We start from the raw sequence: 27,662 nt of genomic DNA, 5'->3' as shown, positions 1-27,662 counted from the left end.
GTCGTTTGTACTGATTTCAGATGGTGTACTAAATGTATCAACAGTTGAGCTCGCGATAACGGTAGTTTTTCCAGACATTCCTGAGAAATAAGGTTTGCTCCTATGAATGTTAATTGCTGAGTTGGGATCATATTTGATTTTTTTGTAATTTATTAGAAAACCTAACCTTTTGAGAAGATGAATTGTGAGTTGTAAAGCCTGAAGATTCTGCTGTGGAGAAGGAGCTACTATTAACTAATCGTCAAGATATGGGAATAGCATGATCCCTTGCTGATGTAAATGTGCTATAACACATTTTGTGAATACCCTGGAGGCTGATGTTAAACCGAATAGCAGAACCTTGAACTGGTAATGGTGACTTAGGAGTACAAATCAAAGGAATCTTCTGGAGGACAGATGGATAGGAATATGGAGATAAGCATCTTGAAGATCTAGGGCTGTGAACCAGACATTTTGTTGTAATAGTGGAAGTATTGCAGGCAATGTAGTGATTTGAAATTTTTGTTTTGGAATAAATTTGTTGAACTTTCTTATAACTGAGCCCGCAAATAGGGGGGAAAATGTGGGATGCAAATGCAATAAATAAATAAATAAAATCTAGTATTGCTCGTGTTCCCCCATCTTTTTGGGGGATGAGGAAGTACCTGGAGTAAAAACCTTTGTTTCTCTCCTGAACAGGAGTCGACTCTATAGCCTGCTCCTGAAGTAGTCTGAACTTCCTGTTGTAATTATATGCTCCCGCATTGGCCCTGGCAATTCTGCAGCTTGTGTCTCAGCCAACACCACAGTATTTTCTGATGGCGGCCCTTGATGAGCACATCCGGGCCTTGCTCCCTGAGCTTCTGGACGGTCTGATGCAGAGATGTACATTGGTATTGGGGGTGCTTGCTCCTACCATACTATCCACTGCGTCCCCGCCTGGCCCTCAGCCCACGGTGCAGCCACCCAAGCTGGCACCCCCTTACGTCGATGGAGAATGCTTCTCCAGAGTCGAGACAGGATCCAGTTTCTCGATGCCGCTCTCGAGGATATGGGTCCTCGGCATCGAGGTGGGTACTGTCTCGGACATCCCTTAGGATCTGTTATCCAACACTGAGGAGGAGCACTCATGGGTGTCAGAAGATCACCCAGGTACTTTTCCTCCGAGCCCTATGGGATTTGCTCTGAGCCCTCCCCACCACCTGAGAGGAAAATGTCTCCACCTGAGAGCCTCTGTTTCACCTCCTTTGTACAGAAAATGACTCAGATTCCATTCCCTGTAGAAGTGGAGGATAAGCCCAGGGCCAAAATGCTCGATGTCTTAGATTGCACTTCCCCTCCTAAGGAGGCAGAGACGGCTCCTCTCCATGAGGTACTCAAGGCAGTCCTCATCAGGAACTGAGAGTCCCCTCTATCTCTGTGGTCCCCCCCCCCCCCAAAAAAAATTGACACCCAGTATCGGCTCCACAGGGAACGTAGTTTGGTGTGGTTTCAGTTACCCCACGACTCCATGGTGGTGGATGCTGCTCTCAAAAAAGCCAGGAGTACTAGGGACTATGACTCAGCTCCCCCAGACAGAGAAGCTAGAACCCTAGACTCTTGGGAGAAAGATGTATCAGGCCTCCATTCTTATTGCCCGTATCCAGTCATACCAGCTGTTCATGAGCGTATACTTGCGGAACTTGGTGCGGCAGCTTTCAGACTTGGTTGATGCACTCCCTCTGGAGCAGGCCAAGATGTTTCGCCAGTTGGTCAAGTAGCAGATGGCGTGTCGCAAGTTCTTGGCCAGGGGCACTTACGACACTTTTGACGTGTCATCCAGGATCTCTGCCCAAGGTATAGCAATGAGCAGACTCTCATGGCTGTGTGTTTCTGACCTGGAACATTCTGTTCGGCAGAGGTTGACGGATGCCCCTTGCTGGGGGGATAATCTTTTTAGAGAGAAGGTCGTGGGGGTCGCTGACCAAATCAAGAAGCATACTGATACTCTGTCTTCTCTCTCCCGGTCATCTTCTGCAACTGCCTCCTCATCCAGTAGGTATTTTTGTAGGTTGCGGATTGCTCCCTATTCTTACTCTATGCGTAGGTATGCTCCTGTGGCTCACCAGCCTGCTCAGGCTCAGCCCAAGTGTGCTCGTTTTCGTCAACAGCGTGCGCCCAAGGCCCTGGCTGCTCCCCAGCAAAAGCAAGGGACGAGCTTTTGACTGGCTCCAGCAGAGCATACCCGCGATCAAAATGTCCTTCCTGAACGACTTGTCGTTTGGGGAGAGGTTAAAGTTTTTTCACCAAAGGTGGCCTCTCATAACTTCCGACTGGTGGGTTGTTGAAATAGTCTGGCTCGGATACACTCTGTTTGGTTTGCAAACCTCCAAATTGCCCAAGAGCTCATTCTTTCAACTCTCAACACAGGCAGGTACTTGCAGAGGAACTCTCCGCCCTTCTCAAGGCCCATGTGGTTGAACCCATTCCACCAGGGGAAGGAGGACAGGGATTCTATTCCAGGTTCTTCCTTGTGCAGAAAAGACAGGGGGATGAGTCCCATCCTAGACCTAAGAGCCCTGAACAAATTCCTAGTCCGAGAAAAGTTCAGGATGGTTTCCCTGGGTACCCTTCTTCCCATGCTTCAGGAAAACTGTTGGCTTGAAAGATGCATATACACACATCCCGATACTTCCAGTCCACTGGACCACTGGAAGTATCTTCGGTTTAGGCCGAGAACACATCACTTTCAGTACTGTGTGTTGCATTTTGGCCTTGCATCAGCTCCCAGGGTCTTTACCAAGTGTCTAGCGGTAGTCTCAGTGTCGCTAAGCAGACTGAGATTTCATGTGTTCCCTTATCTCGACGATTAGAGGACATTGCTCGGGAGTCCATGCGGATGCCTATTCGGGTACTGGAACTACTAGGGTTTGTGATCAACTACCCCAAGTCCCATCTCCATCCTGTTCAGCAATTGGACTTCATAGGAGCCCTACTCGATACGAAGAATGTCCGAGCCTGTCTCCTGGAGGCGCATGCAGACAATCTTCTTTCACTACATCCAAGATTCAGACATTGCAGCAGGTCACATCTCAGCAGATGTTGAGATTGTTGGGCCACGTGGCTTCCACAGTGTACGTTACACCCATGGCACATCTACACATGAGATCTCGATGGACCCTGGCTTCTCAGTGGTGTCAAGCCACGGGAAGTCTGGAAGATGTCATCCAAGTGTCCCCAGAGCTTGTGTGCTCTCTTCAATGGAGGACAATTTGGCCCAGTTTGAGCTTGGGACTTCCATTTCAAATTCCTCATCTGCAAAAAGTGCTGACGATGGATGCATCTCTCCTCGGTTGGGGAGCTCACGTAGATGGGCTTCACACTCAAAAGGAGCTTGGTTCCTCCAGGAAACTAATCTTCAGGTCAATCTCCTAGAGCGCCAAGCGATCTGGAACGCTCTAAAGGCTTCAGAGTTTGGCTGTCCCATCAAATTATTCTCATTCAAACAGACAATCAGGTTGCAACGTATTACACTAACAAGCAGGGGGAGGCACCGGATTTCACACTCTGTGTCAGGAAGCCGTCCAGATGTGGCATTGGGCTCGCCAACACTTGCATGTTTCTCCAAGCTATTTATCTGGCGGGCATAAACAACGACCTGGCCGACAGGCTGAGTGGGATAATGCAACCTTTTGAGTGGTTTCTAAATATGGGTGTGGCCCGCAAGATCTTCCGAGCGTGGGGTACCCCCTCAGTGGATCTTTTTGCCACTCAGACCAACCACAAGGTCCCTCAGTTCTGTTCCAGGCTTCAGGCCCATGACAGACTGGCATCAGATGCCTTCCTTCCACATTGGGGGACAGGCCTTCTGTATGCATATCCTCCAATACCTCTAGTGGGAAAGACTTTGTTGAAACTTGAACAAGACCACGGAACCATGATTCTGATCATGCCCTGCTGGCCACAGCAGATTTGGTTCCCTCTTCTTCTGGAGTTGTCCTCCGAAGCACCAAGGAGATTGGAGTGTTTTCCGACCCTCATCACTCAGGGGTCGCTTCTACATCCCAACTCCAGTCTCTGGCTCTCACAGCCTGGATGTTGAGAGCCTACAGTTTGCTTTCTTCGGTCTTTCGGAGGGTGTCTCCGGGTCTTGCTGGCTTTCAGGAAAGAGTTCACTAAGAGGTGTTATTCTTTTAAATGGAGGAGGTTTTCCATCTGGTGTGACAGCAAGGCCATAGATCCACTTTTTTGTCTTACACAGACCTTCTACACTTTTCAGAGTCTGGTCTCAAGACCAACTGTGTAAGGGTTCACTTTAGTGCACTTAGTGCTTATCATCAACGTGTAGAAGGTAAACCTATCTCTGGACAGCCTTTAGTTTGCTTCATGAGAGGTTTGCTTTTGTCAGAGTCCCCTGTCAAACCTCTACCAGTGTTATGGGATCTCAACATTGCTCTCACCTAGCTGATGAAAGCTCCTTTTGAGCCACTGAATTCCTGCCATCTGAAGTACCTGACCTGGAAGGTCGTTTTCTTGGTGGCTGTTACTTCAGCTCCATAGGGTCAGTGAGCTTCAGGCCTTAATAGTAGATGCACCTTATACTAAGTTTCATCACAACAGAGTAGTCCTCTGCACGCACCCTAAGTTCCTACCGAAGGTGGTGTCAAAGTTCCATCTGAACCAGTCGATTGTCTTGCCAACATTCTTTCCCTGATCTCATACCCATCCTGGTGAAAGCAGCTTTCACACCTTGGACTGCAAGAGAGTGTTGGCCTTTTACATGGAGCGGACGAAGCCCTACGGACAGTCTGCCCAGTTGTTTGTTTCTTTTGGTCCCAACAGGAAACGCACCTTATCCAATTGGCTACCAGATTGCATTTCCTTTACTTATGCCCAAGCTGGGCTGACTTTAGAGGGCCATGTCACGGCTCATAATGTCAGAGCCATGGCTGCGTTGGTAGCCCACTTGAAGTCCGCCTCCATTGAAGAGATTTTCAAGGCTGCAACATGGTCTTCAGTTCACACGTTCACATCTCACTGCTGCCTTGAACAGGATACCCGACGCGACAGTCGGTTCGGGCAGTCAGTGTTGCAGAATCTGTTTGGGGTCTAGAATCCAACTCCATCCTCCTATGCCCATTTTATTCTTTTCCAGGCTGCACTTTCAGCTAGTTGTATATAATTTCAGGTTAATTTGCATTAAGTCCTTGCCATTGCAAGGCCCAATTGACCAATGTTTGTTGTTTTGGGTCAGCCTGGATGCAAGGGATTCTCCACTTGTGAGAATTGTAAGCCTGCTTAAGCAAAGATACTTACCTGTAGCAGATATTCTCCGAGGACAACAGGCTTCATATTCTCACAAGTGGGTAGACGCCGTCCCTGCGTCAACTGGTTCGGCAATGTGTCATAGAAAAAATGAGAGCTTTTTGGAGCATGAGCAGCGCTCCAGTGCACATGCACGAGTGCCTTCCCGTCCACCCAATCAAAAAACAAATAAGAATATAAAAAAGGACAACTCCAAGGGGAGGAGAGTGGGATTGTAAGAATATGAAGCCTGCTGTACACCACTACCATAGCCATAAGGGGTGAAGGGGGGCACCTATATGTGGGTACAGTGAGTTTCTGGTGGGTTTTGATGGGCTCACATTTACCACCACAAGTGTAACAGGTAAGGGGGTGGGGGGTGGACCTGGTTCCACCTGCCTGAAGTGCACTACACCCACGGAAACTGCTCCAGGGACCTGCATACTGCTGTGATGGAGCTGGGTATGACATTTGAGGCTGGCAAAAACTATTTTAAAAAGTTTTTTTTTTTACGGTGGGAGGGGGTTGGGGAGTAAGGGGAAGTCATCCCCGATTCCCTCCGGTGGTCATCTGGTCAGTTCGGGCACCTTTTTGAGGCTTGGTCGTAAAAAAAAATGGACCAAGTAAAGTCGCCCAAGTGCCCATTATGAGTCGAGGACGCCCATGTGTTAGGCACACCCCAGTCCTGTCTTTGCTACTCTTCCGACATGCCCCCGTGAACTTTGGTCGCCCCCGCAATGGAAAGCAGTTGAGGACGCCCAAAATCGGCTTTCGATTATGCCGATTTGGGCGATCCTGGGAGAAGGATGCCCATCTCCTGATTTGTGTCGAAAGATGGGCGCCCTTCTCATTCGAAAATAAACCTGACAGTCTCCCACACATAACACGTATGGTATAAAAAATAAAATGCTTACATAGTAGGATGTGTCATTTTTTTCCAAGAAAAGAAAAAGTCTAGAGGCAGTGGATGAAGATCTGTGATGCTAATCCTTTGCTTCTTCTGTGGCATGAGCGAGTTTTCCAAGCTATAAGTACATAAGTAATGCCATACTGGGAAAAGACCAAGGGTCCATCGAGCCCAGCATCCTGTCCACGACAGCGGCCAATCCAGGCCAAGGGCACCTGGCAAGCTTCCCAAACGTACAAACATTCTATACATGTTATTCCTGGAATTTTGGAGTTTTCCAAGTCCGTTTAGTAGCGGTTTATGGACTTGTCCTTTAGGAAACCGTCCAACCCCTTTTTAAACTCTGCTAAGCTAACTGCCTTCACCACTTTCTCCGGCAACGAATTCCAAAGTTTAATTACACGTTGGGTGAAGAAAAATTTTCTCTGATTTGTTTTAAATTTACTACACTGTAGTTTCATCGCATGCCCCCTAGTCCTAGTATTTTTGGAAAGTGTGAACAGACGCTTCACATCCACCTGTTCCACTCCACTCATTATTTTATATACCTCTATCATGTCTCCCCTCAGCCGTCTCTTCTCCAAGCTGTATAGCCCTAGCCTCCTTAGTCTTTCTTCATAGGGAAGTCGTCCCATCCCCGCTATCATTTTAGTCGCCCTTCGCTGCACCTTTTCCAATTCTACTATATCTTTCTTGAGATGCGGCGACCAGAATTGAACACAATACTCAAGGTGCGGTCGCACCATGGAGCGATACAACGGCATTATAACATCCTCACACCTGTTTTCCATACCTTTCCTGATAATACCCAACATTCTATTCGCTTTCTTAGCCGCAGCAGCACACTGAGCAGAAGGTTTCAGTGTGTTATCGACGACGACGACACCCAGATCCCTTTCTTGGTCCGTAACTCCTAACGTGGAACCTTGCATGACGTAGCTATAATTCGGATTCTTTTTTCCCACATGCATCACCTTGCACTTGCTCACATTAAACATCATCTGCCATTTAGCCGCCCAGTCTCCCAGTCTCGTAAGGTCCTCTTGTAATTTTTCACAATCCTGTCGCGATTTAACGACTTTGAATAACTTTGTGTCATCAGCAAATTTAATTACCTCGCTAGTTACGCCCATCTCTAAATCATTTATAAATATATTAAAAAGCAGCGGTCCTAGCACGGACCCCTGAGGAACCCCACTAACTACCCTTCTCCATTGTGAATACTGCCCATTTAACCCCACTCTCTGTTTCCTATCCTTCAACCAGTTTTTAATCCACAATAGGACATTTCCTCCTATCCCATGACCCTCCAATTTCCTCTGTAGCCTTTCATGAGGTACCTTGTCAAACGCCTTTTGAAAATCCAGATACACAATATCAACCGACTCCCCTTTGTCCACATGTTTGTTCACTCCTTCAAAGAATTGAAGTAAATTGGTCAGGCAAGATTTCCCCACACAAAAGCCATGCTGACTTGGTCTCAGTAATCCATGTCCTCGGATGTGCTCTGTAATTTTGTTTTTGATAATAGCCTCTACCATTTTCCCCGGCACCGACGTCAGACTCACCGGTCTATAATTTCCCGGATCTCCTCTGGAGCCTTTTTTAAAAATGGGCGTTGCATTGGCCACCCTCCAATCTTCCGGTACCATGCTGGGCTGTTATTCATTCTCAGTAAGCGGGTAATGCTGGGTAGTTGGTTCAGTGTTGCGTATGTGCCCTCTTGACAGAAAAATGAAAATCAAATCAACTATTTATGTAAATTAAAAATAAAAAACATGCACAGGATAAAGTTTGTTTTTCTGGTAGAAGTTTAAAGGCCTGTTTAAACTTTTATCATGTGCAACAATAGTATTGTTTGTGACTTAAAAACAATGTTACTGTCTGTAACTTAATCCTTATGTTTCTTAAACATTGTGTGCTTCACAGGAACGTCTAAATGGATTTGATGAAAGAGCACTCTCGATTCTGGCAAGTTGCTTGGAAGTCATGGATGGAAGCAAGAACGTGGATACCCTGAGATCAGGACTACAGTGAGAATAAAATTTCTGTTACAAAATCTTTTTTTTTTTTTTTAACTAACAGCCTTGTGTCGTTAAAGTTAAAATAACAGCCATTCAGCATACTGTGATGAAGCCAGTTTCTAGTCAGATGTGTTTCCACATTTTTTTTTTGTTTCATTTGTACCCCGCGCTTTCCCATTCATGGCAGGCTCAATGCGGCTTACATGGGGCAATGGAGGGTTAAGTGACTTGCCAAGAGTCACAAGGAGCTGCCTGTGCCTGAAGTGGGAATCAAACTCAGTTCCCCAGGACCAAAGTCCACCACCCTAACCACTAGGCCACTTCTCTACTGCTTTCAAATAGTGGAAGAAGAACCAATTATACCCAATTACACTTAAATGGAGAGCCATGATATTCAAGATCACCTCCTTTTATTGAGGTGTACTAATGGATATAGCGCATACTAACAAGTTAGTGTTCCTTAAGTGCCATGCATCCTATAGTGTAGAAATATGCTGTCACTTGCTTTCAGTGATATAACAGGCCAAGGGCTCAGGCTAAGAGCTAGGCCTCTAAGAATCAAAGATCACTTCTGACACAGATACATTTCACTGCAGCAGATGCTGAAGTAAGCAACCGAGAGCAGGCAGAGGGAGGGGGAATCTGCTCTGTAAATAACAGCTGGATTGGTGCTAGCAAGAAAGTCACATGCATGGATGTTGTGGCTAGTGGAAGATAGTAGTGGGTCAGATGCAAGTAGGATGAGAACATCCAAGGGGGGGCTGGAGGAAGGCTTGGGAACATGTGAAGTCATTGTTATCAACCGGTAATGGCCTAAGAGTTCTGGTGAGAAAGTTAGGGTCCATAGGAATGAATGGTACAAGGAAGGTATAAAAAGGTCAGTCTGCAAGGGTATCAGAGCAGAAGGCTGAAGAGAGAAGACAGAATACACCTGCTGTGTGTCGTGAAGCGCTGTTCCACCATGTTCCAGATATGAATGCTTATTTGCCTGTACTGCCTTTGGTGAGATGCTAATAAAATATCTTCTTGTATCCCAGTGTGTCTTTCTAAATGTTGAGGGTGTTTATACTCTGTGTAAAGCAGGCTGAGAATATACAAGGTGAAAGTAATTAACTATTTTCAAATCAGTAGAAACCTTATTGCCTCACCTGCCCAAACTATTAATACCACGACCATATAGCTTTTTTTATAGCCTGTATTATATTCAAAAGGTATATAACGGAATGTGTGGCATTTTATGTGTGCGCCTTAGTAAAATGACCCCTATGTCTCTAACAGAGTAGGTTGTGGAAATCAGCAAGTCATGGACTTTAAGGGACTATTATACTGAAGTAGGCTAGCATAGGCCTTTAATGCATGCATATGTAATATTTATTATGCTGATTAACAGCTGATGTTAATGAGACAGTGAGACATGCATTTTTACAACAGTATAGATTTCATGTAAACACTTTTGCAAGCTAGTTTGCAAAGATTAACAGTAGTGTTAATCCATGTTAACTGCTTGTGGCAGCATTTAGTTTGCATAATAGTGTGTTTATTGACCTCTGCACCATTGCACACATACAATCTTTCACTTAGCTCTTCAGTAGCTCAAAAATTTCACTGGGGAGGGAAGTGATGTCACCATACTGTATGGACGCCTGAGACTCTAGCTCCGGTGGCCTCGCGACGAAAAAACAACAATAACGGCGATTTACCTCAGGACTGGAGAGCCAAATTTAACACCCACTCCACTCTAAACACAACCCGACATTAACGTATGAGCTCGCATCGGTCAGCAGCGGATCTGTCAAGGTTTGCCTTCGCTGGTAGCGCGACGCCGCCGAAAAAGAAAATGGCGGACGCGAAAAAAGCGATGGTCGAGGTGAGAGCCGGGCCCCAAGAGGACTCGCTGGAACAGCGAATGATAGCAGCGCCCATAGAGGAGGAGCAGGCAAGCCTGCAGCAATGGCTACAAAATATTAGCTCCAACCTCAAGGCACTGCGCACAGAAGTGGCAACGATGGGGGCAGACTTGTGGAGTGAGATACGAGAGTTGGGTGGCCGCTTAGAAACAACAGAGGCAATGGTGGAAGCTCATGGTGAGGCCCTGGGATCACTGGAACAACAGTATGGGGGACTGCAGAGCGAACAACAGCAAATGCTGGATAAAATAGAAGACCTGGAAAACCGGGGCCGTCGCAGCAATTTACGATTCTGGGGTCTCCCTGAGGTGCCCACTTATCAGGACTGTGAACAAGTAGTCCAGAAAATGGTTCACGAGCTGCTCCGGGTGAATGGCGAAACGGTAGAAGTAGACACAATACAGCTAGAGAGAGCGCACTGAGCACTGGGGGCAGTGCGCAACAATAAACTAAAAGACATAATTGCCTGCTTTTCCAGCTACAAGCTAAAAGAACATGTGCTAAATTTAGTCTGCCAGACCACAGATTTTAAATGGTACTCATACACCATTGATATATATCAAGATTTAGCGGCAGCGACGCTGAGAAGAAGAGGGAAACTGAAACCCTTCACGAGACATCTCCGAGAACTCAAGATTCAGTATAGATGGCGACATTCCTTTGCTCTGGTGTTCTACAAGGACGGGAAACAGCATCACATCAGAACCATTATGGAAGCACGAGATATTTTCCCGGATACCGAGACACCTGATCGACCAGGGATGAGTTTGGCAATTAGGCCTAGCAATCATCCCCCTCCACCAAAGTGGCAATGAGTGGGGAAAGGCCCACGGAGACTACAGCGCCAGCAATCAGCGGCACGAGTCACTTGAAGAGACATGGACACTGATGTTGGTAAAGTTATTGCATTTCTTTATAACAGTTGACTCAGAAGTTGTATATGTTAAGCTACTTTCCAGTTCTGAATAGGAAGTAATAAGAGATATGTTGTTATCGCGGGGCAACTGGGGAAAGGCCAGACGTTCCTTCCTCTCTGGTAGGCATCCCTGGGGGATTTTAGTGATGCCTAAACTTCATAGGGGTAGCATGGATGGGGAGGGGGGCATTCATATAGGGAAGGGGGGTGGGAAAGAAAGGAGATTTGTATGGTATAGGATACAGATACGATATTGGAGGATGTTTAAAAAACAACCAAGATGATGAAAGGGTGGACCATACTTAATAAGAGTTAATGGGCGATATTAAATGTTTGCTGCTTAATGCCAGGGGATTAAATATACCCAGGAAGCGACAGTTGATGTTTCAGGAATTACAAAGACACGGGGTAGATATTGGAATGATCCAAGAAACCCACTTAAAGCCAAGATATGAACACCTGTGCAAACATAAGACATATCCCATTATTTACTTTGCTTCCAACATAGATAATACGAAAAGCAAAGGAGTTCTGATAGCCTTTAGCGGTGGTAAACCATGAGAGATAAAGAAGGTAATAAAAGACAAAGGTGGGAGATATTTGTTGATTGTCTTTTCACTGATGGGGCGAATATATACACTAGTAAATGTATACGGCCCTAATGTCCGACAAGGAGAATTCTTTAAAGAACTAGATTGCCTACTTACTAGACACATAGAGGGGTCCCTGCTGATGGGAGGGGACTTCAATCTTACACTGAACCCACAATTAGACAACACAGTGCGTAGTGCCAATTATGCTAAAGGTGATAGACGACAATTTCACGAGTTTTTAACCCGCTGGCAACTTATAGACTATTGGCGCAGAGACAACCCTACCCAGAAAGCATAAACATACTTCTCCACGGTCCATCAGTCCTCCTCGAGAATAGATATATGGCTGGGGGATGCCTTCCTACTAGGGACCATGGGTGAACACTCTATCTTTCCCCGCACCTGGTCGGACCATTCCCTGGTGTTATTACAGATACGGGGGGTGGGCCCCTCGAGGACATGGAAACAGTGGCGCTTGGATAACGCCCTTCTAACAGACCCGGCTAATGTATCTCTGATAGAAACACACATCAGGGAATATATTCAGTTTAATGATAATGGAGAGGTCCCCCCCCCATGTGGTATGGGAAGGTTTTAAGGCAGTGATAAGAGGCCACTTGATAGCCCTACGGTCAAGAAGATGGAAAGAGAGAGGCACTAGAGACACAATGCTGCGCCAGCAACTGGCACAGATAGAGAGGCGGCTACAGGAGGGGACAGATCATAATCCTATACAACTTAGGGGACAGGCATATGACCTACGGACTGAGATACAGGAGCTGGAATTAGGAGATCTAGCAGAAAAGCTCCAACGCGTACGTCAATCACACTTCGAATTCGACAATAAACCTAGCAGACCTTTAGCTCATAAATTAGCACAACACACTAATAGAAATAGGATAGGAGGCCTTAGAGATGTGGGAGGCATGGTGCACTCAGAACCCGAGTTTCTCGAATCGGAATTTAGGGGATACTATGAACGCCTCTATAATGTTGAGATGGGATAGGGAGATGAGGACATTAGGACATATCTGACAGGCATAGATCTTCCGAAGCTCTCGGAGAGGGCCGCAGAGACTTTAGGGGAACACATCACACTGGAAGAAATAGAACAGGTGATCCAAGACCTATCTCCAGATAAGGCCCCTGGACCTGATGGATTTACAAACAAATTCTATAAAACATTTGGAAAGCTGCTCGCTCCAATGTTGCATCAGGTGTTTAATTCGCTAGATGAAACCACGGGTCTGCGCCCCACATGGAACTTGGCCACAATTACGGTTTTACTTAAGCCAGGTAAAGACCCCCAGCAGTGCAGCTCTTATAGACCTATATCACTGTTGGGAGTGGACTATAAAATATTTACGAAGATCTTGGCCACTAGGTTACAGAAACACCTCCCACAACTCATACATGAGGACCAGGCCGGCTTTGTACATACACATCAGACTTTTGATAATATTTGCAGAACACTGCAGGTAATACAAGGGGCCCATATACTTAAATCACCACTATGCATCCTTTCGTTAGATGCAGAAAAGGCCTTTGATCGTGTCTATTGGCCATTCCTCTTTGCAGTGCTTGAACAGGTGGGCATAGGAGGAAGGTATGCTGAGTGGGTGCATTTTATATACAAAAACCCAACGGCAGCGGTACGGATTAAGGGAACATTGACTTGGCCCTTCTCCTTGCATAGAGGCACCAGACAGGGATGTGCGTTGTCACCATTACTGTTCGCTTTGGTAATGGAGCCCTTAGCTGCTAGAATCAGGGCGAATCGAGAGATTGGGGGCCTTAGAGGAGGAGGTATAGAGACCAAGATACTCCTCTTTGCAGATGACATCCTGCTTACCTTAAAAGATCCCTTGAGAGCTCTTCCAGTAGTAGGAGAGGAAATACAAAATTATGGGGCAATGTCCGGCTTTAAAATTAATTTCGACAAGTCGGAAGCCCTCAATATAAACATATCTAGTCCTGTTCTAGCTCGACTGAGAAGGCAATTTCCATATAAATGGGCTAATAAATTCATTAAATATTTAGGAGTAAACATACCACGCCAGATAGGCAGCCTATTTGAATATAATTTTCCAGGCAAGGTAAGGGAATTATTTAGGGAAATAGAGAGATGGGAAGGCTTGACACTATCTTGGGTGGGCAGAATTAGCGCTATTAAGATGATAGTACTCCCGAAATTGCTGTACCTGTTCATGGCACTGCCAATTGAAATACCAGAATATTTTTTCCGGGGCCTACAGGGCAAGGTATTCTCATTTATCTGGAAGAGAAGACCACGTAGGGTACGGCGAGAAACACTAAATCAAATTCGAAATAGGGGAGGGATGGGGGTCCCCTCATTTTACGAATACTACCGAGTGGCCCACCTACGAATATTAGCAATCTGGAATCAGAAGGTACGGAAAATCTGGGCGGTTATAGAACAACATTGGCTTGAACCTTACCCACTTAGAGCGATACCGTGGCTACCTAAGGGCACAATTAGGGAATTAATTAAGAGAAGCCCGCCCTTGATACAATGGCCATTGATGATCTGGTACAAGACAAGGGAACAGTTTTTCCCAGAGCGTTCATTTTTTAAGCACACTTATCTCAGGTTCGCCCCCCCAGTTTGGCTCAGAAAGCATAGACAGCATATACAAGGAATGGGAGGATATGGGCCTTTGCGAACTTTGTCAAGAGCATGGGCTTTCCTCACTGCAGGCTTTTCATTATTATAAAGTACAAAACTTTTTTAAGCGAATAGCAGGGGAAAAACTTGAGCTAACTGAGACACAGCTGGAGAGGGGGATGACAGTGGGGGGGAACAAAGGGAGTATATCCAGATTGTATAAAGCCCTACTAGCACGAGAGAACCCAGTGGAACATTATACACAGAAATGGGAATTGGTCATGGAGAAAACATGTGAACCCGCACAATGGGCGAAGGTTTATAAATCCTTGCTACGGGTGTCGGTGTCTAGCAGTATGGTGGAGAATGGGCATAAGATTCTATATGGCTGGTACTACACTCCCAGCCACTTAGCTAAGATGTTTAGTTCGAGCTCTGCACAGTGTTGGCGGGGGTGTGGAGAAGAGGGTGATATGTATCATATGTGGTGGGCATGCATACATGCACACAGGTATTGGGACAGTATTGTAAATTTTGTCTGCTCAGTAACGGCCCTGCAATACCAGCTGAAAATGGAACATTGCCTGTTACATTTTAAACCGCATGCAGTGAAATCGCAAACACACCAGTTTGCTACCCAGGTATTTGTGGCAGGTAAGCTGGTCTTGGCAGCAGCATGGAAACAGCCTAGACTATCAGACATTTTTCAGTAGTGTTGGAAAAACTGAAATACATTCAGCTGATGTCCAAGCTTACTGCGATGAGAAAGGGGTGCTTGGCCCAACACCAGAAATTATGGGAACCATATGACAATTGGTTGGCATCAACAGTAAATGTATAATACCATACTATCTGTTAAAGGAGTAATATGAAGGAACAATAGGGGTGGGAGGGATGGGGGGCCGAACTCCACCTGCAGCTTCTGTCAGCAGCTCACATAATAGGTCAGAGCAACGTGCAAGCCAATTTACTCAGCAGGCATCAAATTGACCCGGCGGAATGAGAACTGGCAGAAGAAGTTTTTCTTCAGATTTGTGCGAAATGGGGGACACCCGGAATGGATCTAATGGCGTCAAGTGCAAACGCCAAAGTACTTCGCTTTTTCAGCAGAAGGAGAAATCCTCACTCGGCAGGGTTGGATGCTCTGGCTCAACCCTGGCCCTCGGGCCTACTGTATGTGTTCCCTCCTTGGCCCTTGATAGGACGAGTCCTAATGCGGATTCGACAGCACTGAGGTCTGGTGATTCTCATAGCTCCAGATTGGCCAAGGCGTCCGTGGTATGCGGATCTCCGCCGGATGTTGGTGGACGCGCCGGTGCATTTGCCCCTGATGCCGAACCTGTTGGTTCAGGGTCCGGTGTCTATGGAGGATCCCTGCCGATTTGGTCTTATGGCCTGGCTACTGAGAGGGCACAATTAAGAGACAAGGGCTACTCTAATAAGGTCATCTCTACTCTCTTGCAGGCCTGCAAGCGGTCCACCTCTGCAGCTTATGCTTGGATCTGGCGCAAATTTGAGGCATGGGGTGTTTCAAAGGCGATCACGCCCACGTGAGCTACAGTCTCAACTTTGCTGGACTTTTTGAGGAGGGCTTAAAAAAGGCCTGGCTTACAATTCCCTGCGGGTGCAAGTGGCAGCATTATCATGCTATCGAGGGAAGGTTGCTGGCTTGTCCCTTGCTGCTCATCCGGACATTGCCAGATTTCTCAGAGGGGTGCTTAGGCTCTGTCCTCCTGTCCGGTTGCCTTGTCCAGCCTGGAACCTGGGGCTAGTGTTGGAGGCTCTTTAGTGTTCGCCCTTCGAGCCGCTTAGGCGAGCTTCGGAGAAGGATGTGACTCTTAAGACAGTCTTTTTGGTGGCCATCACGTCGGCTAGACGCGTGTCTGAGCTGCAGGCGCTATCCTGTCGGGACCCTTTTCTGCAATTCTCAGAGTCCAGAGTAACGGTACATACAGTGCCTTCCTTCCTGCCTAAGGTGGTTTCAGCGTTTCACCTGAACCAGCCCATTTTTCTTCCTTCCTTTTCTAGGGAAGAGTTCCCGGACTCCTTTGGGCAGTTACATCTTCTGGATGTCCGCAGGGCGCTGTTGCAGTATCTACAGATGTCAAATGACTTCAGGACTTCTGATCACCTTTTTGTCTTGTTGTCAGGTCCTCGGTGTGGAGGTCCAGCGTCTAAGGCCACTATAGCCCGTTGGCTCAAGGAAGTCATTTTTGCTGCGTATCTGCTTTCAGGTCAGTCTCCGCCTGAAGCGTTTAAGGTGCGTTCCACGAGAGCTATCTTCTCCTCGTGGGCTGAAATGGGTGCACTCTCTCTTCAACAGATCTGTAGTGCGGCTACTTGGGCTTCTCAGCTCTCTCTTGCCTGGCATTACAGGCTGGATGTTGCAGCGAAGCAGGACGCTGTTTATGGAGCTCAAGTATTGGCTCGTGGTGTGGCCTGTTCCCACCCTAAGTAGGGATTGCTTTTGTACATCCCATCAGTTAATGGATTCATCTGCTGCTGATGACAAGGAGGGGAAAATTAGGTTCTTACCTTGGTAATTTTCTTTCCTTTAGTCACAGCAGATGAATCCATGATCCCTCCCTGTCTGACTTTGTTTTTTGTTCAGATCTTTCATGCAGATATAAATCTCCTTGGGAGAAGTTGGAAAACAGTTATCAGAATTTCTACATGATGTTTTACTACAGGAGGTTGAGATCGTCCCTCCTTTGATGCTCCTGTTATGGGGCGATTGTTCGCTGTGAGGAAAGTTTATGTTATTATACCTTTATGGTTCACTCTGCTTTGGAAATCTCAAATACTGAAGGCAGCTGGGGCTAGCCGTCCTAGAGGCACTATGGTCTTTGTGTTCTCTATCTCCACCTGCTGGTAGACGGATACAACCCATCAATTAATGGATTCATCTGCTGTGACTAAAGGAAAGAAAATTACCAAGGTAAGAACCTAATTTTCCTGTATGTGCAATCTCACTTTATTCCACTAGTATTTCTAGAAAGCCAAGGCAAAGATCTGGGTAAATTCAAATCTGTTAATCCATTTTATCTTGCTTTAACACAAAAGTAGATCTAGTTGGCAGCTGATGTTGCTTGCACAGCAGTCTTTAGGCTATCACCTGAGGACTCATTTTCAAAGCACTTAGACTTACGTAGGACTTCTTTTACTTAGCGGCATTAAGCCCAACACGGGCTTACCACTCTCTATAACGGAACTACCGCCAGGCTACCGCAGCAGCCCGGTGGTACTTCCCACCCTTACCATGCAGTCATTTCCAGTGCTACAAAAATGTATTTATTTTTGTAGTGCCAGACTGTACCCCCCCCCCCCCCCCCCCCCCCCCCCCCCCGAAATGGCCACATGGCAAGTGTTTTACTTGCCGCACGGGCATTTCCTTCAGGAAAGAGAGACCTTCCCTTTTACCAGCTGCAGTAAAAGGGAGCCTCAGCGCGAGTGTAAAACACGTGCCGATGCCAGTGCCAGCCCCCTTTTGCCACAGCTTCGTAAAAGGGCCTCATAGTAACGTATGGAATGTTGTAAATCTAAGAGCTTTGAAATATGCCTCCTGTTCTCTCTGGGCCTCAGAAAATTTAGAAAGTGGTACAGAGGTCCTTACTGTAAAGCAAAACAGCAGAAAAAAACTGGTTCAACACAAAAATAGGTAAGCAGAAAAGGAATAGGGTTAACCAAAAGAAATGGTGATCTGGAGATGCTTATAGCCAAACTGATGTTTCTTAGTCCAAGATCAACCAAGCACAACGTCCAGTTAAATCAAGTCACTTATTCAACATATCATTACGTAGTCCAAGGACTCAACACGGGCTGTGTTCAGCGATGCCTGTGTCAGGAATTCAGGATTTTAAAAAATGAATGACAAGAATGTGTATAAAATTATACCATGTTTCCACATATGTAGAAAAATTTCATACATATAGTGAGTGGTTAATAATATATATACTTAAAGCATGAATACAAAAGATATTGCATAAAATGAATAAAAAGGTAAATAAAACGTTTACATGGGATGACTGAAAGAAATACCAATGAATAAGGGCATAAATGTGAAAAAAGTCAACCTGGAAAATATCTCCAAATAGCACAATCATAAGTAGAGTGAGTAAATTTGACAATCACTATTGCTGCAAGATCAAATAAAAGCAGAAGTTAAAAATGCATCCAAAATAAAATAGTACTACCGAGAAATTGACAGTTCCGCCATTGTTGTAAACATATCTCACAAACAGGATTATATGTCAAAAAGAGGAATATGAAATGGGATTACATGATAATTTAAATTATATACGTATAAAACACAAGGTCTTTATAATTTTTAAAAACTCATATAAGCAGGGCTGTCAATCTTTTGTAAATTGCGTACCTAAACAAATTAAGCATCACATGAAAAACCTCTCCCTCGTCAAATGATTACAAATAAAAAAAAAAACAGGAAAATGTGTAATATAATTAGAATATCATATGGCTACCAGAAAAAGAACTACTGTTGATCAATTTATACTGTTTTTATTTATTTATTTATTAACATTTAGAATTTATAACAAGAACACCTTGTCAGAAATACAGCAAGATACTTATAAGAAAAGCTTATTTTTCATCAATCATAATTAGGAAAAAAATAAGAAGTAAGAAATACCATTTCTTTCATTAAAAATACAAAGAAAAACAAGTCACAAGATATAAGTTTTTATGCTTCCTTATACCCCAGATACCGGGGGGCGATATGAATAGAGAAGATTTTTACAAGAACAACATTTACTAAACGCGGCGTTTCCTCGAATATAATCTAATCGTTGTTGATTCATAATTGCTTCATGTCTAGGAAGGATTTTAGCTGTTCTGGTGAATAAAATATATATTTTGTTTCATCCAATCTTATTACATATTTGCACGAATAAGCTAAGAGGAAAGAACCCCCCAACTCCACAGTTCTCTTCCTCTTCTAGGTTTGTCGCCGTTTTCTCACGAGGCTCGACCTCAGAGCACAGCGTTTTCTGCTGAGTTAGTCCCTCGCTTGGTGAACCTCTCGTCGCACTTCCGGTGATTTGATGGATTGCCCCCAACTCCGCAGTCGACGCCGGACACGGAGGCAGCATTGTCGATGGTGGAGAGAGGGAGATATCCTCTCCCTGCGCTGACTCCCCTTCTCCAGTTGTCAGCGCTATGGGATCTGTTTCCCTCATTTTCATCAAGGAAGCGGTAAGAAAGCGTTCGATGTTCGGCTGGGTCGGGGTGGAGGTTGAGGAGGGCAGGTGCACCATTCTCACCACCGCTTTGCATTTATTATGCGGCATTTTGAGTAGGAAAATCGCTTGCCTTCCCCAGCTTCTCAGGAGCGCTTCACTCAACGTCTGACTTCTCCGCCATCTTGACACGCCCCCCCAATTTATATTGTTTAAAAGGGAACACAAATGTGTTGGGCATAAGTCTGAAAACAAAATCCCTAACGATCCAACTTAAATGCCTCAACCCTGCAACACAACAAAATAAAAGCTCGTACTGGACTTAACTCTTCCTCCTTATGATTCCCAATGTGTCTATCACCCATGAACTTCACTCTACCATAACCTCACTCTGTATTTGTTCATACCGGTATTGGCGATCGCCTCTATGGTACTATGTAAGCCACATTGAGCCTGCAAATATGTGGGATACAAATGTAACATATAAATAAAATCAAAAAGCTCTCTTGCTATTTTAAAAGGAGACAGGTCTGCAAATATCATTAAACAATTGGAAATAAAGATGCCCAGTTGCCCAGTCTGGAGCTTGTATCAAGCTTCTACAGAGCTCTTTTGGAGCACGAGTCATACTCCAATGCACATGTACGAGTGCCTTCTTATGGGACCAACAGTCTCTTTTTTTTTCCGCGATGAGAGGACGCGTTTTTCTTTCTTTCCTCACAGCTACCGGTTCAGTTCTTTTACAGAGCTGCTTTTTGTGCTTTTGTTTTTGATTGTTTTTTATTTTTCTTTAGTTCTCTGCCTCATTCTGGTTAGGTTTCTTCCCGTTTGATTTTATTTTATTTTTTTCCTTTATTTACCATGCTCAGTAAGCCACACTTAGTGGTGAAGTCCATACCACCAGGGGAAGAGGGCTGCAAGTTGTATTCCAGGTTCTTCCTTGTGCCAACGATGGCACGGGGATATGTTACGTCCTGGATCTAAGGGCCCTTTATAACTTTCTGGTCTAAGAAAAGTTCAGAATGGTTTTCCTGAGCACCCTGCTCCTCATGGTTCAGGGCAATGATTGGCTCTGGACTTGAAGGATCTTTATGCACGAGAAGTATTTTTGATTTCAACTGGGGGCATTCCACTTCCAGTACTGAGTGCCTCACATCAGCTTCCAGGGTATTCACCAAGTGTCTAGTGATATTCTCAGCGTTGCTGCTCTGACTGGGAGTCCATGTGTTTTCTTATCTGGCTGATTGGCTGGTGCAGAGTAGGCCGACGATTAGTACTCAGGAATTGAGAATACATATAGTACACTTTGAGTGTTGGATCTCCTGGGTTTGTTTTAACCTACCTCCTGGCCCATCTGCTTCCTGTCTCCCATTTGGAGGTCATTGGAATCCTGCTAGTCACTCATCGAGCTTGGGTGTTTCTTTCTGTGCCGGGGGCAGCCACCCTTGTCGCTCTTGCCAGTCGAGTTCCAGCCTGTCGATGGGCCACACCTCGGCAGATGTTCAGGTTGTTTGATCACATGGCCTCCACCGTCAATGTAACATCCATGCTTCATTTTCACATGGGACCTGCCCAGTGGACCCTAGCTTCTCAGTAGTGTCAAGCCACTGGGACGCTGGAAGATGTCACCTGAGTGTCCCCACAGCTCGTTTACACTCTCTGGTGGACGATTCGGTCCCATTTGACTTTGGGACTTCCTTTTCCAATTCCTTGGCCTCGCAGGATGCGAACAGTAGCTACCTCCCACCTAAAGTGGGAAGCTCCTTTAGATGGATTTCACCCTCGAGGTGCTTGGTTTGCCCTGGAGACAGCTCTCCCTATCATCCTTCTACAACTTCGGGCGATCTGTAATGCTCTAAGCGATTTCAGTGATAGGCTGTTAAGCCACTTTGTACTCATTGGCATGGACAATCAAGTTGCAATGTACTACACCGACAAGCAGAAGGACACCGGATTACATGTTCCTCGAAGCCACTCTTCTGGAAGACAAATCCAACAGACTGGCTGCCAGACTGTGAAAGGTCATGCACCCATATGAGTGGTCTCTTAATATGGGTATTGCCTGCAAGCTCTTCCAATTGTGGGGCACCCCCACTCAAGTCAATCACCCCATCCCTCAGTTCTGTTCCAGACCCGCGACAGACTACTTTTTGCCTTCCTCCTTCCTTGGGGTTATGGTCTTCTGTATTTGTATCCTCTCATCTCTCTCGGGGCAGACTCTGCTGCTGCACAGGCAGGATTGTGGAGCCAGAAGTCTGATCACTTCTTATTGCCCCTGGCACTACTGACTTCCTCTTCTTCTAGAGTTCTCCTTCCAAGCACTGTGGAGCTTGGAGTGTTCTCTGACCCTCATCACACAGAATGAGGGGTCTCTTCTACTTCCCATCCTCCAGTCTCTGTCCTTCACGGCCTGGATGTTCAGTGCTTCACAGTAACTTCCTTGCGTCTTATTAAGGGTGTCTCTGTGGCCTTGTTGATTTTCAGGACAGCTTTTCCTAAGAGATGTTCCTCTTTGCAGCAGAGGAGGTTTGCTGTCTGCTATTCTGGTGGGCCCTAGATCCCCTTTCTTGCCCTGCACAGGTCCTGATTCATTACCTTTTACATCTTTTTGAGTTTCGTCTGAACCAAACTCAGTAGGGGTTCACCTCGGTATACTTGGTGCTTGTCATCTTCGCATAGGGGATACACTCTCGTCTCATCTCTTCACAGCCTCTAGTTTTTGCTTAGTGATAGGTTTCCTTTTGTCACAGCCCCCAGTCATACTTCTGTATGTGTTACGGGGCCTCAATGTCAATCTCCCCAATTGATAAGCACTCCTTTTGAGCTGCTTGTTTTCATGTCCTTTGACGTGCTTGAACTGGATAGTCTTGTTTTTGGAGGCTGTCCCTTCAGCTCGCAGGGTCAGTGAGCTTCAGGCCCTGAGGGCGGTTCCACCTTTCCCTACATTACATTGCAATTGAGTGGTTCCCACACACATCCTGAGTTCCTGCCTCAGCTTGTGTGGGGGTTCTCTCTACATTAGTTGATTGTCATGCCTACATCCTTCCCACAGTCTCTGGCGAGCGCTCTGCACTCCTTGGACACCAAGAGAGCATTGGCTTTTTCCTTGACGTGGCCTCAGCGCCACAGGCAATTTCCCCAACTTTTGTTTCCTTTCATCCCAACAGGATGTGGGTCATCATTGGGAAATGCACATTATCTAATTGGCTACCAGATTATTTTCTTTTCCTTGCGCTCAGGCTGGGCTGTCCTGGCTGCATAGTTAGCCTCCATTGGGGAAATTTGCTAGGCTGCTGTGTGGTCTTCAGTCCACACATTCACTTCTCATTCCTGCTTTAAGTAGCATGCCGTAAGCTGCATGCCCGCCATGACACTCCATTTGGATAGATAGTAATGCAGAATTACTTTGGGTTTTAGAATCCAACTCCACCAGCCTAGGCCCATTTTTATTCTAGCCCAGGCTACACTTTCGATGATTTGCATGTGTTTCAGGTTAATCTATGTTCTGACCTCACTGTTGCGAGGTGTAATTTGTCATTGGTTGTTGTTCCAGTGAGCCTGGTAGCCAGAGATTCCCCACATGTGAGGATATTAGCCTACTTGTCCTTGAAGAAAGTGATGATACTTACCTGTAGCAAGTATTCTCTGAGGACAGCAGACTATATGTTTTCACATACCCTCCCACCTCCACTTGGCGTTGTCTCTTTATTCTCCTGTGCTATAGTATTGTACTGTTGGTCCTGCGGTCACACAGTGGGCGGGAAGACACATATGCACAGTAGAGTGTGACTCGCGCTCCAAAAGAGCTCAGTAAAAGTTTGATAAAGGGCAATATGGATCCGGTTACCCACATGTGAGAATATATAGCCTGCTGCCCTTGGAGAATACCTGCTACAGGTAATATCTGCAGAAAGATAACAAGACCTTTGAACATCTGTTTTTGTCCTCTCTGCAGCATGTATGGGGGGATATAAAAACAGCAAGTAAAGTGTGGGGGTGCACCCATCCATATAGCCAACTTAAGGACTACCATCCTTGGTGCACAGGGTACTTTGCCTCTTTACAGAAAAGATTGCATGAGCTTGGCTTCACCCACTGTAAAGACTTATTTGTTGAGAGGTCCCTGTTAGTTCGGGATCAAATGTGGGAACATTTGACTTGGAGAATCCTCTTTTTCCACTTGTTTCAAGGGAAGGATTTTTTATTTAGTGCTGATTCCAGAGCTAACTTGCACAGAGATCTCACTAGAATAGAGATGATTCTATTTAAAGCACCACAGAAGAAGAAGCTCCTTGCTAATATATACATAGAACTTGACTCTCTGTATCCTACATCCCTACCCTCGGCTGGAAAAGCATGGGAAACATGGTTGAGAGACTCACTCTAGAAGAGGAAAACTGGGAAAGAATATTCAGGTATGTGAGCAAAGGGGTACCCACCACCAATTATAAACAATTACAATTTCAGCTCATACACAGAGCTTATTGGACACCTGTAATGGATGAAAAGGCGGGTGATGTGTACCTGAATGTAACTCACCTTAAACTACTATTTGAAAAAGGTGTGAGCATAAGAACATAAGCGATGCCATACTGGGACAGACCGAAGGTCCATCAAGCCCAGCATCTTGTTTCCAACAGAGGCCAATCCAGGTTACAAGTATGTGGGAAAATCCCAAAAAAGTACAATACATTTTATACTGCTTATCTTAGAAATAGTAAAAAAGAAAATGGATGGCAATGTCCCACCTATATAGAGTAGATCATACACAACCAACTAGTGGTAGAACATATAGTACTCTGTGCTATGTGATTACTAATTTGTGAAGGGGAGGTCTCGTACGGTCACTTAGGAACTTTTTATCACCAGGATGGTGAGCCTGTACTTTGTGACTATTTATAATCATCGACTGCCCCCAATCTTCCTTAGTGCAAAATAATCATTCAAAAAAAATATTCAAAATATATCTCGAGCTGTGCCCTTAAAGCTCTGTGTCTTTATTAGTCTCTTTTTTAATATTTTTGTTATGCTCTGCTAAGCGTAAATCTGTGCACTATCTTGCAGCACTCATACTAAGGTTACTATTGATTGCAGAAAACCATCACATATCTTCAATCAATATACAGCCACAGTTTATACAGTTTGAGGCACATCTTGTTTCATAATTTGCCTTGAAACAACCAGACTGCAGCTGTGTATTAGTTCAAACAAAGTTGAAAACGCATCTGTGTCACTTATCTGTGTGCGATCCCAGGTAAACTCAAAGTCCCATCAGGAGCCTGTTTCGCATTGACAGCTTTGTCAAGGGAATGTTCAGCGTATACCTAGAAGAGCACAGAAAAACTGGTTCATAACGTCTCAGTTGTCGATATATATAACTTACTCCTGCTGACATACATATATGTCGTGGCTTACGGTTTCGCTCCATTGACATCAGATACAAACTGGGAACTAAGAAATAGCGCTGGCGTTCTTTTTTCAAAAAATGGCGCTGGCGCTCTTTTTAAGCCAACAAGCTCCACCCACGTACGGACGTACGCAGCAGTCAGCTGATGATCATCACATGAAACAGCCCCAATGTAGATATGTGTTTAGACCATTGGGCTCAATTGTGTCAAGATGGTAGATCCAATAGGTTTCCCGTTGTAATAGCAGTCTGTCGCGGTTTCCACCTCGTGGATTGGGTGTAACATGATCAATAACCATGCAACCTTTAAAGTATTTGAATTTTCCGACAGTTCCTCAAGCAGCAGCGACCATGAAGGTTTTTTAGACAACCGACAGGGACCGGGAACAAGAGGGAGAAGAGGATGCCGCGGAGGCAACTGCAGTCCATCCAGGTCCAGGCCGCGGACTCAATCCCAATTTTTAAAGAGAAAAATGTGATCAATCTCTCCAGTACTATGCTAACACCGGCACAAGAGTCCTTGTTATCAAAAGGGTTTTCCAATGTACCAGCTAGAACATTCGATCCATTTCAATTCAGAGTGGATTTAGAAAAATTCATCAGAAGTTTGCAGTTGAAAATCTATTTTGGGGGAACTGATTTAGGTGAGACACGGTCCAGGGTATTCAGCAAATCACAATGGACACCACCTAAACCGTTGGATCCCATAGTAAATGTGTTTAAACAACTAGTGTTGAGGGACGTTCACAAGTTCTACGATCAAGAATTCCATGGGGCTCATGACAACCTCACTAAGACCGAATGTCAAGCTTTAAATGAGCTTAAGAACATTCCTGCCTTAGTGATCAAGAGGGCGGATAAGGGGGGTGCTGTGGTCATACAGGACAAGATATGATACATTGCAGAAGTGGAATCTCAATTGGCAGACACGTCCGCGTATGTTGAATTACAGCATGATTGCACCACTGAACTTCAACAGATCATACATGACACGAAGCGTGATGGACTTGAACAAGGTTTCCTTACCAGGAAAGAATATCAGTTCCTGAATAATAGGACGCCAGTGATTCCCGTATTATATATATTGCCGAAGGTGCATAAAGACCCAGTAAACCCTCCCTGCAGGCACAGGCAGCTCCTTGTGACTCTGGGCAAGTCACTTAACCCTCCATTGCCCCAGGTACAAATAAGTACCTGTATATAATATGTAAGCCGCATTGAACCTGCTATGAGTGGGAAAGTGTGGGGTACAAATGTAAGAAAAAAATAAATTATGTCGTCTAGAGGTTCTCTTGGAACCCTTATCTATATATTTGGACTCTTTTTTGAAAGAAGCCGTTTGGAATAGTCCATCTTTCATTAAGGATACGACTCATTCCTAAACGATCCTACGAGATACACAGCTTTCGGGGACCAACATAGTGATGGCGACACTAGATATTAAATCTTTGTATACTATGATTCCGCAAGAGGAATTAATAGAAGTTGTTATGGATACCCTTGAGGACAGACCCAGACCGCATGATGTCCCCACCAATTTTCTATTGACCTTATTGAAATTGGCTTTGTGTAAGAATTTCTTTAAATTCCGCGACAGACTTTTCATGCAGACTTCCGGTGTAGCCATGGGGGCGACTTTCGCCCCCACCCTGGCGAGCCTGTATATGACATTCGAGAAAAAATGGCTGTCTGATTCTACATTTCAAAGCAATATATTCCTATGGCGGCAGTATATTGATGATATTTTCCTATTGTGGAACGGGACTGCAGAAGAGCTCAAGAATTTTCATGTATGGCTGAATAGATGCCATTCTAGAATTCAATTTATTCTAACATCTTCAGTAACATCCATTCATTTCCTGGACGAAGAAGTTATTCTATCTCAGCAAACGTTCACGTTGAGAGTGTACACCAAACCCACTGACAGCAACACTATCCTTGAATATGGGAGCTGTCACCCTAGATCTCTACGGGACAGTCTCCCTTTCTCCCAATTCCTACGTTTTAGGAAAATCTGTACTGCTGTTGCAGATTTGCACCACCAGGCACAGCTTTTTGGTACAAAACTCATGCAGCGTAGATACACGAAGAAGGTCCTTAAACGGGCTTACCTTAGGGCTAAATACAACAATAGGGATCTGTTCCTACAAAAGAGGGATTATGAGGACTTTGAAGAACAAACCATGACGTTCGTCATGCGTTATGTGCCCGGTGGGGAAGTGGCTGCGCAGATCATAAGGCAGCACTGGGATGTAATGAGGGCTCACCCGCTATTTAAGACGCATCGGGTGAGGACAGCTTTTTCCCATGCGAGGAATCTCAGTGAACTTTTAAGCCCAGCAGATCTTCCGATGGTAGAGGTCACAGTTGCAGCTAGTGGGGGTGGTCACTCTAAGTGTAATAAGACTGGATGCAAAACCTGTGAGCTGACAATTGAAGCAACCCATTTCTGCCACTTATCATCTTAAACACCAGACGACTTGCCGCTCCACACATATAATATATTGCATCATATGTCCTTGTAAAAAGGTGTACATAGGTAAATCCAGCAGGTCTCTGAATGCCAGAATGGTTGAACACAGATCAAGAATTACAGCGCAGAACATTGGGGCTCCGCTCATACAACACTGTATCAACAACAAACATCCGATAGAATTCATGCGTTGCTTGGTTATTGATCATGTTACACCCAATCCACGAGGTGGAAACCCGCGACAGACTGCTATTACAACGGGAAACATATTGGATCTACCATCTTGACACAATTGAGCCCAATGGTCTAAACACATATCTACATTGGGGCTGTTTCATGTGATGATCATCAG

General features: G+C 45.3%; 1 protein-coding gene across 2 annotated transcripts in view; it reads left to right on the top strand.

Annotated features, from left to right (window-relative positions):
- Positions 1–27,662, top strand: part of FASTKD2 (FAST kinase domains 2) — a 211,549-nt gene that overhangs the window by 23,391 nt on the left and 160,496 nt on the right. For both annotated transcript variants that reach the window (XM_030209830.1, XM_030209829.1), the window contains exon 3: positions 8,099–8,202. In XM_030209830.1, the coding sequence (XP_030065690.1) occupies positions 8,099–8,202 (104 nt within the window). The remainder of the gene's footprint in view (positions 1–8,098; positions 8,203–27,662) is intronic.

This window comes from Microcaecilia unicolor, chromosome 7, assembly GCF_901765095.1.
Source record: "Microcaecilia unicolor chromosome 7, aMicUni1.1, whole genome shotgun sequence".
Classification (NCBI taxonomy): domain Eukaryota; kingdom Metazoa; phylum Chordata; class Amphibia; order Gymnophiona; family Siphonopidae; genus Microcaecilia; species Microcaecilia unicolor.
This window is presented reverse-complemented; position numbering and strand designations above follow the sequence as displayed.